We start from the raw sequence: 16107 nt of genomic DNA on the forward strand, positions 1-16107 counted from the left end.
TTATAAACAGTTTTTAAAAACCAACAACATAGTTTCATACTAATAAATTAACATACTACATCTTATTTTAATACTATTCGTAATCCCCAAGTTACAAATATCCATAATGTTCAGTAGTCTCCCCACCTGCTGAGGGATTTTACTAAGGGAATATATTCTGTACTTATTGCCACTTTGACTTTGGTTTTAACATCACATAAAATGTCTTTGTCTTCAGATCAGACATATAGTTATAATAGAAACTGTATCGCTATAAGTAGATTTATTTCTGTACATTTTAGAGGGTACATGTAAGTTTCCCAAAGACATTCATTTTGGGAAAATTTGCTTCTGTACTTGGAAAAAATCAGAATAAATGCTTGTAAATTAATTTTAAAAGAAATTATATAAAGACTTAAAAAGGAGGATTAGGCAGTGTATAGCTCAGGAGTACACTACAGCTCAGGAGTATGTCTAGTATGAACTGTGAATCAGTATCCAGCACCAACACCAAAGTAAAGTAAAGATTGGTACATTTCCTCCTAACTTTGTTTCAAAGCAATAAGTAGATTTTAAATTCTGAATTGTTCAGAATTGTTTAAAATTCTCTTTCTCTCTTCCTCTGTGTGTGTGTGTGTATTTTGTGTGTATGAGTATATGTATTGGTCTGTGTGTGTGTGTGTGTGTGTGTGTGTGTGTGTGTGTGTATGATCTCCCTCCCCACTTTCCTCTTCCCTTTCTCTTTCTCTTCAGTGGGGAATATATGGGAAGAATTTAAAGAGGGAAAAACATGATTAAATATTTTGTATGAAAAGTATTTCAAGTTGGCACAAGGTTAAACTAAGAAAATCACATAATTAAGAGGTAAAATTTAAAAAAACTCAATTTCCTAAGCTGGAAAAATAGCTCAGTGGGTAAAATCACTGGCAATTCAAACTTGCCAACCTGAGTTTGACCCCTGGGTCTCATGACAGAAGAAGAGAATAGATTCCTGTAATGCACACACACAGACCAATAAATAAAATTTAAAATTTAATGAGTTTCCAGATAGTCTGTGTTTACTTGAACAATATATATTCTATTGTTGTTAGATAGCATATTTGATAAATATTTATTTGGTTATGTTGGCTAACTGTGTTGTTTACAGATAATATATGCTTGCTGATATTCTTGTTGCTGTTCTCTCAAGTGCAGAGAAAGAAGAGATAAAATTCATTCCCTTAATTGTGCCTGTGTTTAGTTTCTTTTTCTCTGTATCTTCTTTCTTGAAGATTTCCTTTTGTTGAATTAAGGAGCAGCAGGCTGTGTTCTGCCATCCGGCCGCCCGCAAGGCTAGCTTTATACCCGAAATAATTACACGGAAACTATTTTTTTTAAACACTGCTTGGCCCATTAGTTTTAACCTCTTATTGGCTAGCTCTTACATATTGATCTAACCCATTTCTAATATTCTGTGTAGCACAATGAGCTGGTGGCTTACCAGGGAGGATCTTAACCTGCGTCTGTGTCCGGCGGGAGAATCATGACGACTGACTGACTCGGCTTCTTTCTCCCAGCATTTTGTTTTGTTAACTCTGTCTACCTAATTTTCTGTCCTATCAAAGGCCAAGCAGTTTTTTTATTAATTAACCAATGAAAGCAACAGATAGATACAAGACCCACCTCCATCATCCTTTAAGATGAGTAGTAGTTCAGATTTTAATGAAGAGATCTCTTCTTCATTGTGAAATCTGAACATTAACCGTGTCAAAGTCAATTAATATAAAATCTATTTTATTCCAAACATGACGCTCAGAGTTGTTTATTGTTTTGTGTTTAGGAGGAATAAACATTTTTTCTGTACTCAATTTTAACCCATATGTGTTTTTACAATGAAAGTACGTTTCTGTAAAGCAAGATAGAGTTGGGTTTGTTTTCAGTTGTTCAGACTGTTAATGATTGTGGCCATTAATACAGTTGCTTTACAGATTTATGTTTGTTTTCATTCTTTTCCATCTTTTGTTATTTTTCCTTTATTTAATGACCCTATATCAAAAGCAATGTGAGTTCGTCATTCAGAAAACACAGCTTGTACTTGATTTTATACACTCTGAAAAAAATCTGTCTTTTCATGTGTATTTAGATAATTCACACTCGCTGTGATTATGTTTATAGTTGGAAAATTATCACAATATTTGGAACAGCTTTCTAAATGTTAATTTACTGATTTTCCTTTCATTTTTTCTTTTATAGGTTTTGTTGCATATTTTTAAGAATTTTAGTATCTTATTTCCATTTGTATCCTTTAAAGTGTTTAGTGGTTTGTCCTGGAGTTACCAATGTGCAAATAAAAATAGTATATATCCATTGTCAAATATCAGTACACTCTAGGTCAGGGAGAGAAGGTACCATATGATGGAAAACCCCTCTCATCCTTTACAATATTTATGATGATCATTTTTTATATTCTTATCTTATTCCTTATAGTCTTGTGATTAGGATTGCCTTAAATGATGTGATACACACTAAACAAAGATAAGAAGAACCAAATATTTTACCTCTACTTACTTTGATTTTATTTCTCACTAAGCATGGATTCATGTTTTTACATCTCCATTATCCTTACATCAGAAACTGTCATAATATTTGTGCACCAAAACATTAAGCTTCTGGGTGGCCTGTCTCCAGCCATTTTGACTTGACTTTGGTTCTTCTGTATTTCTGGTCTCTAGATTTTATGTTAGAAATTTGAAACATAATATTTCTGACAAATTGAAGAAATATCATTAGCTTTAGACATTTTTCAAATTGTTTGCAGGCTTTAAGGATAGGAGTAGTGATTTCAATACATACTTTATAATGGAAATAATACAAAATATTAAATAAAGTTCTTCTAGATGCCTAAATATTAGTATGGAGAAGTTTAGATATAGAATGTGAGAAGATGGTTATAAATAAATTTAAGTTGAAATTGTAAAACTTGTTAAATTTGTGAATTAATTATACAGCTCTATAAATATTTTGTACAAAATATAATTGAGTGACTATAAAAACATATTACATCATGAAATATGTCTTTTAGAAATATTAGTTAAACTAGAATAAAATGTTGAAATGAGAAGTTAACTATTATTATTGTACTCTGACTTCACAGAACAAAATCTGCTAAAATAAGTTTTACGGTAATGTTTTACTTCTCAGAAAATTTCTTATGTGTAAAGAAAAGATCTATCACTCGATCACGAATCTGTTTTGTCTTGACACCATACACCACTGGATTAACTGCAGAAGGTAGTAAGAGGTACACACTTGCAACAATGATGTGAACACTTGGAGGCACCTTCTTGCCAATGCGGTGAGTTAGGAAGCTAAACAGTGCAGGTGTATAAGAGACGAGCATAGTGCAGACATGGGCAGCACAGGTGCCCAGGGCTTTAGAGCGGGCGTTCTGGGAAGAGAGACGGAACACTGCTTGGAGGATTTTTACATAAGATGTGGCTATGAGTCCTAAGTCCACTGTGATCACTGAAAGGGCCACTGAAATTCCATATGCTCTGTTAATGAGAGTGTTAGCACTGGCCAACTTCACCACAGCCATGTGCTCACAGTAGGCATGGTGGATGATATACTTTGTATAGTAGGGCAGCCTTTTAATGAGAAGAGGACATGGCAAAACCATTAGCACACCTCTGATCAGGCCAGCTAGACCCAGTTTAGTCACCATAGATGGTGTCAGGATTGATGCATAATGAAGGGGGATACAAATGGCCACAAAGCGATCAAATGCCATGATTACTAGGATGGCTGACTCCATGATGCAAAGAGTGTGGATAAAATACATTTGTGTTAGACAGGTATCAAAATCGATCCAATGGGCATCAAACCAGAAGATGCCAAGCATCTTCAGAGCTGCAGAAGTGGCGAGACACATGTCATTCATTGCCAGCATGCAAAGAAAGAAATACATAGGCTGGTGGAGACTTGGCTCTAGCTTTATAGTAAGAATGATTATGCTGTTCCCCAGCAAGGTTAGGACAAACAGGAGACAGACAGGAATGCCAATCCAGCAGTGAAAGTTTTCCAACCCAGGAATACCAACCAGGAAGAAAGATGTAATGTGTTGACATGTAACATTGACTGCCATATTAAAACCCAATGTGCTGTCTGCATAGTGGAAAATACCAAGGATATTGCTCTATAAACAGAAAACAGCATTGTAAATTCTTCTTTGGTCCAGAGTCACTTGAAAGCGCTTTCCCAGAAGGGATGGTTCAAACAAACCTCTGAAAATGTTAAGATGAATGACTTCATGCTTTCAGGTTCAGCATTTCAATCTGAAAGGAAAATACATTTATTCATTACTTTTGCTGAGTTTCAAGGCTTACTTCAACTTTACTCATTTTTCTTCTATAGTAGTGGATCATTCATAAACTAGTATATACCTTGGCTATTGCTGGTGATTTTTTTCCAAAGAGAGTAAATAAAATTCAGAAAATGCTCACAAATAGATTCTATTTAATGAGTGCAAGAACATTCGATCATTTCAATTCATAATTTTATCATAGTGTAACTAAATTCTTAGACATTCCATTAGGATCTGATAAGTACCAAGAATATAAAATTGTAGACATAAATAATGTATCACTCTTGAGAAACAGTCAAGCATACTTCATATTGCCAATAGTAAAGTCATATATGATTCCATTTCAAAGTTGTGTGGTGCTGCAGATTATAAAATTAATTTAGTAAAAGGCGAAAGATTTATACGATCTGAAGAGAAACCAGAGTATCACGGAGACAGTGGGGCTGATCTATTGGGAGCTCACCAAGGGCAGCTGGATTGTGACTGAAAAAGCAGGGGATAAACCCGGACTCTCTGAATATGGCGGACAATGAGGGTTGCTGAGAAGCCAAGGACAATGGCACTGGGTTTTGATCCTACATCTTGTTCTGGCTTTGTGGGGGCCTAGCCAGTTTGGATGTTCACCTTCCTAGACCAGGATGGAGGGGGGAGGACTTTGGACATTCCACAGGGCAGGGAACCCTGACTGCTCTTCAGACTTGAGAGGGAGGGGGACAGGAGTGGGGGGAGGGCGGGAGGAGTGGGAGGCTGGGAGGAGGCAGAAATTTTTTTTCTCAATTAAAAAAAAAATTAATTTAGAAGTCCCATGAGCAGAAAAGGTTGAAAGAAAGTGGTTTAATGACACAAACGAAGGAAATGAAGGCTGGTTGTTTGTTTCACAGTTGCATTTCCTGAAATGATTTCTGACTGTCTACCGTCAGGTCACAGACTACCTTTCTTGTGTACGGCAGAAGTATCTCCACACCCTGTCACTTGAAACTGCCCTATTACAGACATTTAATGGATGTTTATCAACTAACAATGGCCTCTGTTATTATTGTTTAAGAAGATTATGTTCTAAAAAAAGATGGCTTGAGAGACAGTTTAATACAAGCACACAGAATTAAGAAATAGAAAGATACATAGTCAAATATTTAAAATTGTTGCTCTAAGCTCATAATTTAGAAATAAACCCAATTTACTAGGAAAGCCACAGCTCTATAGACTGAGCCCTTCCTCTTATTTGGGTGCTCACCCTGCCTAGTGACGGGAAGACTGAAGGACTCGTCAGTCAGGGTTTTCAATCTCAGCCGTCAGCATGGATTCCTTTAGGTCTTGTCCTCTAACTGTATCCTTTAACTTTTACCCGAATCATTCTCCTCGAAATTACTTTCAACCTAGAACCAAAACTGTGGACTATTGTCTGCCTCTTCATAACTCAGCGTCACCCATGTGTTTCTCCGGAAAGTCTCTTTTTGCACAACTGTTTGACTACGGCTTCTGAAGAGACAAGTTGGGATACCTTAATTAACCTTAAAACCTTCTATTCTGGAGTGATGCAAATGTATTTCGAAAATGTTCTGGGAATAAATCAGAGCTTGAATTCTTACCAGTAAACTACATTCAGAGCTGAAATTACCATGTGCCACAGAAACTTAAAGGCTTAGGGATAAGAAATTAAGGAAAAACATAAAGTTTCAGTTACAGAAAGGTTTCACATATTTACCAAACATTTACTGTTTGTAAGACCACCAGTGACTTCCCTTTGGAGAGGCATTAAGCAAAATCCAGTTCTTGATCTGATCCTGAAAGAATTAAACCTATAAAAGGCTGATTGGAACTTAAAAGACAATCAAATTAAACAGGAAGTTGAGATTGTAATATCACCTAGAATTTAAAAAGAAAGATTTTCTAAAAAGTATAAATAAAATTTTTCCTGATAATTAAAATCTTATCATTTTGCTTCCAGGAAGTTCAGTTTTATGAAGACAATATAGCTGCCTTATACCTAGAAAAAAAGGAAAATTAACTCCAAGAAAAGCTCCTTGGCACAGCCCAGGACCACAGACTTGCAGCCCATACTGGACATGTTATCTGCTTACAGCATCTCCTTCCCAGGTTTATTGTCAATGGAATCCACTGCAGTATAATATTCTCCACACAGCACTCCTCAAGATTACTCTAACTTTTAACATGTGTTGACAAAATTTTTTCATTTCTAAACCCAGAAAATACTGGATTGCCTCATAGAGTCTGAGCAGTGGCATTCCTTCTAAATGTCTGGGCACAATCCATAGCCTGGAACTCTCACCCTGACACCAGAAGATAACTAATGAGAAAGACTGGGACATTTTGATGCAGCTTCCTTTAAATGCACTTTCTGTTTTATCTTATTGTGTTATGATAACACACATAAAGATACTCCAAACTGAATTTACTTTAATGCCTACATTTTCTCAATCATAGCTAACTGAGATTCTTTTAGTATTCTCTACTTAGTGCCTGGTATCAGTATTTTTCATTAGGAATTAAGTACAAAAGGCATTTACAAAAATACCATAAAAGCACAGTAAATTCTTACAGATCAGAAGTTTTAGTATCTTCTTTCTTCTCAGAATTTTTAAGAGACTTTTCCATCCTATGTCTGAATTACCTGCTGTTACACAGATGATTATTTTTTTCAAAGGTGTTTCCAATCTCCATTCACTTCAATTTCCTCAGTGGACTGGGTGTTCTCCAAATTATTTAAAAAATGAATTGCACAACTATAAATAATCCTGCAACAAAAATAGTCAATATCCTTCCTGAACAATAAAATATTTCATAATAATTCTATTCTCACTACCAAATCAAATTAACTAAATTCCTACTTGCTTCATCTAGATATGTAATACCACTGGAATCTGTATGGCTCTTCCTTTCCCATTTGATTTTATCTTTTTGTGTTTATTATCGCCTTATGTTTTATGAGACCAGGGAATATGGTTCCATCCACCAGAGAGCACATGATCAAGTAAGTAGTTATGACTGCTCATATCTTAGCCCAAAGCTCAGGAGGGCCCTCAAATGCACAGGGAGATGCCCCCGTTGGGGGTGTAATTCTAAAGTGGAAAGAGGATGGGGACAGCCTGAAACACACAGCAGTGTGATGTTCCTCAACACTACCATGTTAACTCTGCACACGCCAAGCATCTGCTATAACTTGTGATTTTATCCTTTCCAGAGCAAACTTTTAGTGCCTGTATAGTCAAATCATGGAACTTAAATTTTGAACATTTATATTCTTTGGGGAAAGACTATTAACTTCTGGTAAACTTTATTTTTACTATATATTTTATATTGTTTGAAAAATTCACATATAAGGTGTTCTGGTAGAGTTCAGCACCTAGCTCCTCTCCTTAATTTTTCCCCTGTACTCCACCACTTTCCCAATACAACCTGATGTACTTTGATTTTAAACTGATGGAGTCCATTTAGTGCTGTCAGTATGTGTGCTGACACAAGACAGACTTCTAGAAAATGGCCTTTCTTTGATCACATCTCTGAAGAATAAACTCTTACTTAGAGTTGGTACTGTATGAACCTTTCTCTCATCTGTGCTGGAATGCTGGGTGGATGGATTTTGTGTAGGTCTTATACATGCAGTCCCAGCTACTGTGAAATCATATATTCAGTGGCCCTTTTGTTCAAAGAATACAGTTTTACTGGTAGTACTCACTGTTCTGCATTCTTTCCTCCCCTCTTCTGTAATGATGCCTGAACTTTTGAGAATGAGTGTAATATAGATGCCCATTAAAAGCTGAGCAGTACACATCTCTTATTTTCACCTCTTGACTATTCATGGGGCTTTATAGTAATTGCCTTATCCTACAAAATGAAGCCTCTCTGATGAAGGTGGAGAGATGAACTTTCTATAGTTGAAGAGATAAGAAATAAGGAGGCATTTTTACTATGGCCATTTAACATAATTACAATATTATTTTCTCCCTTATGAGCTATACATCAATGGAGCTTTTGGCACAGGTAATGTCGCTAAGTACGAACTTTATCTCAAATGCACTCCAAAAGTGATTACCTACTGCCATAACATTTATGTTATTATTGTACAAGTGGACACATCTTTCCAAACAAGTATTATTATAGTCTGCAGGGTCCATATCTTTATAAGACTTTTGGTTATGTTTATTCCATAGTATCATATATAGAAACTTACAGCTCTGTGAAAGCTATCCAGTAAGGAAAATTGGCTCCAGGTAAATGCTAGGGCACAGTTCTCTGTGGCCCAGGGTTTATATACTTGATGTGTTCATGGAAAGATCTGACTGTCGAATTCCCTTCTTTTAGTTAACTCTATCTTGAGAAACACTGACATAAAACTGATGTGAGGATCCGTCTGTATATGTGTTGCTTTTATTGATTAATGAATAAAGCTGCTTTAATCAAAGGCTTAGCAGGGTAAAGCCAGGTAGAAATCCAAACAGAGATATAGAGAAAATGTAGGCAGAGTCAAGGAGATACCATGTAGGTGCCTAAAGGTGAAAAATGCCAAAATATTACCAGTCATCATTAGCCTTGCAGTGATTGATAGAAATTTAATAGAAATGGGTTAATTTAAGATATAAGAGCTAACTAGGAAAATGCTTAAGCCATTGACCAAATAATGTTGCAATTAATTTAGTTTTTGTGTGATTACTTGGGTCTGGGCAGCCAGGAAATAAACAAGCAGTCCCCATTTACATAAAACTAATCAGTATAGTTAGTGTTGTTTTGTTTACTTCTCTAAGTTACTCATAAATTCTAGAAGTTCTGTAAAATAATCACCATTTTGTGACATGTTCAGGATGACAGAGTCCAGAGATAGGGTGCAGGGACATGAAGAGAAATGAATGACTCATCAATCAGTGTTATGTTATGATGTTAGTATTTTATATTGTTTATATATACATATGCTATTATTTTATATATGTTGGTAAGTTAAAAAATTGAACCACAGGTTCAGGTATATTTTTATGTTTTTAATTGAAATATAATTACAGAAATTTCTTTCTTTTCTGCTTCCAGAATCTCACAGCTACCTTCCCTCAAACTCCTACCATGACCCTCACTCTCAAATTGATTGTCTCTTTTTCTTTTACCATATTTGTTGCATGCTCTTGTACACATGCAAGAGCACACACACACACACACACACACACACACACATTTACATCAAATATATAAACTAATTTGTATACATTTAGAACTTTTTGTTCTGTTGAGTTAATTTTTGTTTTTATGTCTATGTGGTTTCAAGGATGACCAATCAATATTGTGCAAAAAGCGATGGAATTCATCCCTATGAGAAGTTAATTTTCTTCTACTAGAAGTCATTAATTGCCTGCAGTTCTTTGTCTAGGGAAGTGATCCTACAAAAAGTCCCCCTTCTACATTAATATGTCCATTTATAAATATATTATTTTTTTATCTTGCTTGCAAATTTTAGAAGAGATTGCACAACAAATATTCTGAATCTTTCAATCTTTCTGTCCCCTCTTCAGCCATGCTCCTTAGCCATAGATGTACAAGCTATGATGTAGATGTAGATGGGGCTGAGCTCTCTACAAACTGTTGATCTCTGCATTATGTCCTCTATGATGATCTCCATTTGCTGTAGAGAAGAGCTTCTTGATAATGGGTAGTTACTACACTTACATCAGTAGATTTCAAGCTAGGAATCACAGAGGAGAGAATATGCCCTATTTCTCCTTCTGGGTCAGGGTTACCTCACTAACCACAATCTTTCCAAAGTCCGTTTATTTCTCTTCAATTTTTGCAATTTTATTTTTCTTTATAGCTGAGAAGTATTCACTGGTATGTGTATATATCACATTTTCACTATGAATTTTTATGATTTTTTTCTTTACCTGGATATTGTGAATAGGGTAACTACGAACATAGCTGAGGATGTATGTGTTGCTAAAGTGCCATAGAACCAGAAGTACTTTTTGCTTATGCTCAAAGAAAGATCAAAATCAACTTCAAAAGGGATTTAGAGCAGGGTGGTGGTGGCGCACACCTTTAATCCCAGCACTCGGGAGGCAGAGGCAGGCGGATCTCTGGGAGTTCGAAGCCAGCCTGGTCTACAAGAGCTAGTTCCGGGACAGGCACCAAAGCTACAGAGAAACCCTGTCTCGAAAAACCAAAAAAAAAAGGTGGGGGGATTTAGAGTCAGAAAAGATCATTTATCTTTCAGTTACAACCATTTATCCATCATCTCTCTTTTTTCCCATCCAAGAAAATGAGACTATCCACGTCAAGGTCTGGAACTCTGTGTATCAAGATCTCTTACGTAGTCTTATCTGTCTATTCTCCAAATAAGACTTTTTATATGACTTTATTAAGGGAAAATGTATACTTCTATTCAGCACTGTCTGAAACCAAACCTACTAGGTTAATGGTTATCTGCACTAAAATTATATTTCTGGCTTAATTTCCTTATGTTTGCTTTATTACTTTATAAATATTTGTTTATCTAAATTGTAACTTGGCAAACTTTTATGGACATGCTTTTCATAGAGTAACCACTGTGAACTGACCACTATGTGCTGTTCATTTCATTCAATGCATGTTTCTAGAAACAACCACTTCCATTTGACACAAAATACAAAAAAAATCTTAACCCTAGGTAAACAATGGCCAATATAAGAAGCCCATACTTCAGATTACAGTCTTGATCCAAACATTTGCATACTTCAGTTTCAAAGACTATATATGAATATACATGTCAGGTGCCATAAGCTCACCAAGCAAAATGTGTTGTCATAGTACAACAGCTAACACCAAAATGAGATCTTTACATAGTGCTTCATATTATGAATATATTATGCCATATCATGATGTGGGATTCCCCTCCATATGCTGTGAACACCACTGGTTAATAAAGAGCTGCTTTGAGCCTGTAGCTAAACGGCAGAACAGAGGTAGACATGAAAACTAAACTGAATGCTGGGAGGAAGAAGGCAGAATCAGGGAGAATCCAAGTAGCCCCATTGGAGATAGACACCAGAACTTTACCTAGTAAGTCACAGATACATAGCGATTCACAAATTACTAGAATGGGTTAAATTAAAATGTAAGACCTAGACAATAAGATTTTAAAGCTAATCGGCCAAACAGTGATTTAAATAATATATTTTCTGTGTGATTATTTTGGTTCTGAGCTACCGGGCAGCTGGGAAACAAGTGGTCTCCTTATAATAAATTGGCACACAAATGTGGGTAATTACATCTACATAAAAACCTGAGAAAGCTTAAAAAGGAATTCTAGATACAAAAGAACCAATTTAAGCATGGTTTGGTAGTGGTATTTTCTTGAGTGGGCTCTGTTTGCTAGAAGCAAGCAGAGGCATGGCTCCTTTAAGAGAGGTTTTCCTGATTCAGCAGTTGCAGAACAAAAGCTGCAGTTTTGAAATGCTGGCTTTCTGGGTTGTGCTACTAGCATTAACTCTAACTCCTTCAAGAGACTGAGCATTTAAATTTAAAAGTTTGTGAGCCCCATATTAAAAACTGCTAAATGACTTGACACAGACTCACTGCATACTTGGAACTGAGGCAAGGGGCATGACTCAGAGGCAGTGAATGGACTTCTTCCACCATATTGGACTGGGTAGAGCAAGCAGGCAGGGCTATAGTTGATCTATCAATTCCACGGTTTAAGTTTTTAAGGAGCACTTAGCATTTTAGAAGCGCTTCTGGACAGGAAAGAATTACAGATATACAATAGGACAGATTCAGACACAAAAAAACCTTTAAATGAGTCACAGTATTGGATAAGTGTATTTAAGCTTGGAAGAGAGAAGAAAATGAGTATAGAGAGCTATAAAAGGAAGTAAATAGCTTAAAACAAAGTCTTTAAAGAGACAGAGTATAGACAGTCATAGATTAAAGAAGTAAAAATAATAAAATAAAATTAAACTTGTAGAAAAAGTAACAGAGTAATAAAAATAAGCCACATAAAGATGGAGAATACATAGAAAATCTGGATTATGTATATTATTATGTCTTCTTTGAATTTTTTGACTGTGAATGAGCTAAGTAGAAAGAGACATTTTATGCTAAGGTAAGCCAACATATATATTTTAAAGGTATCTTGAATTCAAAATATGCGTCTAAGGATATGTTGCTTTGCAAAGAGGTTCTTCTTTTGTTTCCACACAAGATGAGAACCTGTGGATTGCTTTCAGACTAATATGGTTTGATGAACCAAGACCATCTGAAAGGTCACCTTGAACATCCCTCAAAAACTTACTTCACCCAATAAGCAACAGGAAGAAGTTTGGAGAGAACTACACCCAAATATTGTTTATAAATGTTTGTTTACATTTAAAGAGGAATACGATATGGAGATTTGCATTGGTATGGATCTTGGTCTATGGATACAAATTTAAGGCATTGATTAAGGTATTATGTTTGTCCAGCTCATTTTAAAAAGTAATGTATGATTAAGAAATAAAGGTTAATAGATAGTGATCCATGATAGTCAAGCCTGTAGTCGTGTTAGTTAGGTTTTCTAGATGTTCAGAGATGTATTTCATATAGATAGGCATTTTTCAAACCTTTCAAAGACTAAAGAATATGGCATTTAAAATGTTTTAAAAACTTAGGGCTTTTCATGACAATAAGACACATCTGTTCCTGGCATCGCCAATTACTTTAAGAGGAAGAGAGACATTTAAGAGGCTCCTTATGGAGTTGGTTAGCCATTTGGGCAAAAAAACTGTTCTTTCCTGGACTGCTTGACTGGACTTGCAGTACTGAAAGAAAAATTACTGCTGAACTTGCTTAAAAATGAGACCTTCTTTCAGGGTTCCTGCTGTATGAAAGAGTCTCGTAGACATTCTGCAGGACACAGAAAAAATGTGACTGACAAACTGCCAATATAGGTGGAACTGTCTTTGAAATTTCCTGCTTCATAGAAAAGTCTGCCAGATACTATGATCCTGTAGGCTGGATACTATAAATGCTCTAATGGTACAGAAGAACTTTGCATGTCTTCCAGGCAGCTAGATGCCTTTGTCAATTCTAGAGTTTTAGAAGTTGCTTACAATGCACTTCCTGTTTACTTAGGTAATATTATATCCTTCTGGAGTCTTTGATGGAGTTGAAGAATTTATAGTTATAATTATAGTTTTCCTTAGTTATGATAAGAGATAAAGTAGATAAAATTATTGTAATTGTAATTCTTGCTTGATACTTGTCTTGTTATAGGTAATTTTACTATGTTAAAGTTAAAGCCTTCCTTTTTATTTAAACAGAAAAGGGGAGGTGATGTGGGATTCCCCTCTGTATGCTGTGAATATCATTGGTTAATAAAGAACTGCTTTGAGCCTACAGCAGAGTAGGGCAGAACAGAGGTAGGGAGGGAAACTAAACTGAATGCTGGGAGTAAGAAGGTAGAGTCAGGGGGAAACCATATAGCCCCGCCAAAGATAGATGCCAGAACTTTACTGGGTAAGCCACAGCCATATGGTGATACACAGATTACTAGAAATGGGTTAAATTAAAGTGCACAAGCTAGCAGATAAGAAGCAAGAGCTAATGGGCCAAGCAGTGATTTAAATAATATAGTTTCTGTATGATTATTTCAAGTCTGAGCTGCCGAGCAGCCAGGAACAGACAAACCTCCTTACAACAATATCACATCAATAATAAACAATAATCATGCAGGTTTCTATTGAAATATTTTGCTTAGTTTCTTCCTCATGAAATTTTGCCAACTTCTTCAGATTTCAGAAATTGTCCTTAGAGAATAATCAGAGTCGTGTTCTAGAATAAGGCAGGGAAAATAAGCGAAGTAAACCACTCTGAATCTGTCTGGTCTTAATGCTGAAGATAATAGGGTTCATAAAAGGAGGGAAGAGGAAGCAAATGTAGCTCATTGTTATGTGGACCACATGAGGAATATTCTTTCCAAACCTGTGAATAAAGGTCAGACCAACCACAGTGACATAGAAGACCAGGATGCAACAGATATGGGAGGCACATGTGTTGAGAGCCTTAGTCCGCTCTTCTGTAGAAGCAATACTCATGGCAGTCTTGAAAATCAAAATGTAGGAGAAACAAATAATCAGAAAATCCAAAAGTCCCATACCAAATACAACCACAACTGGATAGAGACGATTGAATGTGATGTCAGCACAGGCTAACTTGATGACATCTTGGTGTAAACAGAAAGCATGAGAGAGTACATGGGATCGACAGTAGGGAAACCAATGCAGACGAATGATTATTGGCATGATTGATAGACTAGCCCTAATAAATACACCCACTCCAATCTGTATTACCTTAGTGTCAGTAAGGATGGTGATGTATCTTAATGGGTTGCGAATGGCAATGAAACGGTCATAGGCCATGGCAAGCAAGACCCCTGACTCCACAATAGAGAGAGTGTGGATAAAGTAGGCCTGAGAGAAGCAGGCTGCAGGGCCAATCTCCCTGTGATTTAACCACAGTACACCCAGCACTGTGGGCATGGTAGTCAATGTTACTCCAAGATCTGTAGCTGCCAGCATACCTAAGAAATAGTACATGGGCTCATGGAGGTTGTGATCATCCTTAATGAGAAAAAGAAGGGTGCCATTGCCAAGCAGTATGGAGATATAGGCCATCAGTAATGGGAGAGAGATCAGGTGATGGGCCTTCTCCAGACCTGGGAAGCCATTGAGCAGGAATGGACAAGTAGAGGAATTGAGCCAAACTGTAGGCATTGCAGAGGAAAATTTCCACATCAGGTATGAGGATAAATACCAGTTCTTTGTGGTTTGCTCTTTGAAGATTTTACCTGCTATGTGGATGTTCAAGATCCTGCTTTCCAACAACAATGGTAATTCCTGGGAGCATTCTAGGTATGGAAAAACAGGTTATGTAAAGCACAGCTCTATACAGTATGCAGATTTCACTTTAAAAATACTGGGGCGTATGCTAGTGATAATCTATGTGTGGAGAGTACATCTATGTGAAGTCTTTGTTAATCCTATACTCCAAACAAAATGAAGGAAGCAATCACTATAATTGAGTATTGTCTGACAATGTTGGTGCTTATACAGTATTTTTTCATGGTACTCTTCATCTTGACTGTGGATGTTATAAATTGACCTAAAGAATTCCCAGAATAAATGAGACCTAGAATGTCAGAAAATATCTGAGCATTGTTTGAAAACCAAGTACGGATAACTGAATCCAAAATAATATAATCATATAAACAAATACATAAAAATAGCTAATATATGGTCTTGATATATTTATTGTATCTATAAAGATTATTCAATAGATAAAATTCTAGAGATTGGAAGAGGCTTCAAAATGACATAATACTGACTTTTATATGTTTGTCCCCAAAACTAATAAATCTCTCTTTTTGAGCAGTGAAATACTTGAACTCTAGTAAACTATTTCAAAAATTCAGAATTTCATTATATATATATATATAATTTAATACTATATATTTTATTATATATATATTTCAAATTACATATGCAATAGAAAAGACTATAAATGCACTATTTGGTAATACCAGATATATGACTGTAACATATCATCTATTTAGAGAAACAAAAATAGAAATCAATTAGACATATTCACATATATTTTTTTATTGATTGAAAATTCATACATGCATATTGATCATGTTTTAAAGGCCATGAAGTCAAATAGGACTTAATTATACAAGAAAGGTTTGTGACTCAGAATTTTAAGGTACCATTTGATACAAGCAGTCATCTTCAAGGATTATCCAGAGAAAATACGGCCATATTCTTTTGTGTTTGGTG

The 16107-nt window shown here is 35.8% G+C and overlaps 2 protein-coding genes across 2 annotated transcripts; both read right to left on the bottom strand.

The window, feature by feature from the left end:
* Positions 1–3148: 3148 nt before the first annotated feature.
* LOC101990402 (putative olfactory receptor 52P1) lies at positions 3149–4102 on the bottom strand. Its single transcript, XM_005370143.2, has one exon. The coding sequence runs from the start codon at positions 4100–4102 to the stop codon at positions 3149–3151; it is 954 nt and encodes a 317-aa protein (XP_005370200.1).
* A 9989-nt stretch (positions 4103–14091) lies between these two features.
* Positions 14092–15045, bottom strand: LOC101990689 (olfactory receptor 51B6-like). Its single transcript, XM_005370144.2, has one exon. It carries the CDS (start codon positions 15043–15045, stop codon positions 14092–14094), a length of 954 nt encoding a protein of 317 aa, XP_005370201.2.
* Between the last annotated feature and the right edge of the window lie 1062 nt (positions 15046–16107).

The sequence above is a fragment of the Microtus ochrogaster genome, unplaced genomic scaffold (genome assembly GCF_000317375.1).
Source record: "Microtus ochrogaster isolate Prairie Vole_2 unplaced genomic scaffold, MicOch1.0 UNK73, whole genome shotgun sequence".
Lineage (NCBI taxonomy): Eukaryota > Metazoa > Chordata > Mammalia > Rodentia > Cricetidae > Microtus > Microtus ochrogaster.

What these genes read in the sequence shown, in the direction of transcription:
- LOC101990689 (XM_005370144.2), bottom strand. Translation starts at nt 15,045, where the DNA reads ATGCCTACAGTTTGGCTCAATTCCTCTACTTGTCCATTCCTGCTCAAT.
- LOC101990402 (XM_005370143.2), bottom strand. Translation starts at nt 4,102, where the DNA reads ATGGCAGTCAATGTTACATGTCAACACATTACATCTTTCTTCCTGGTT.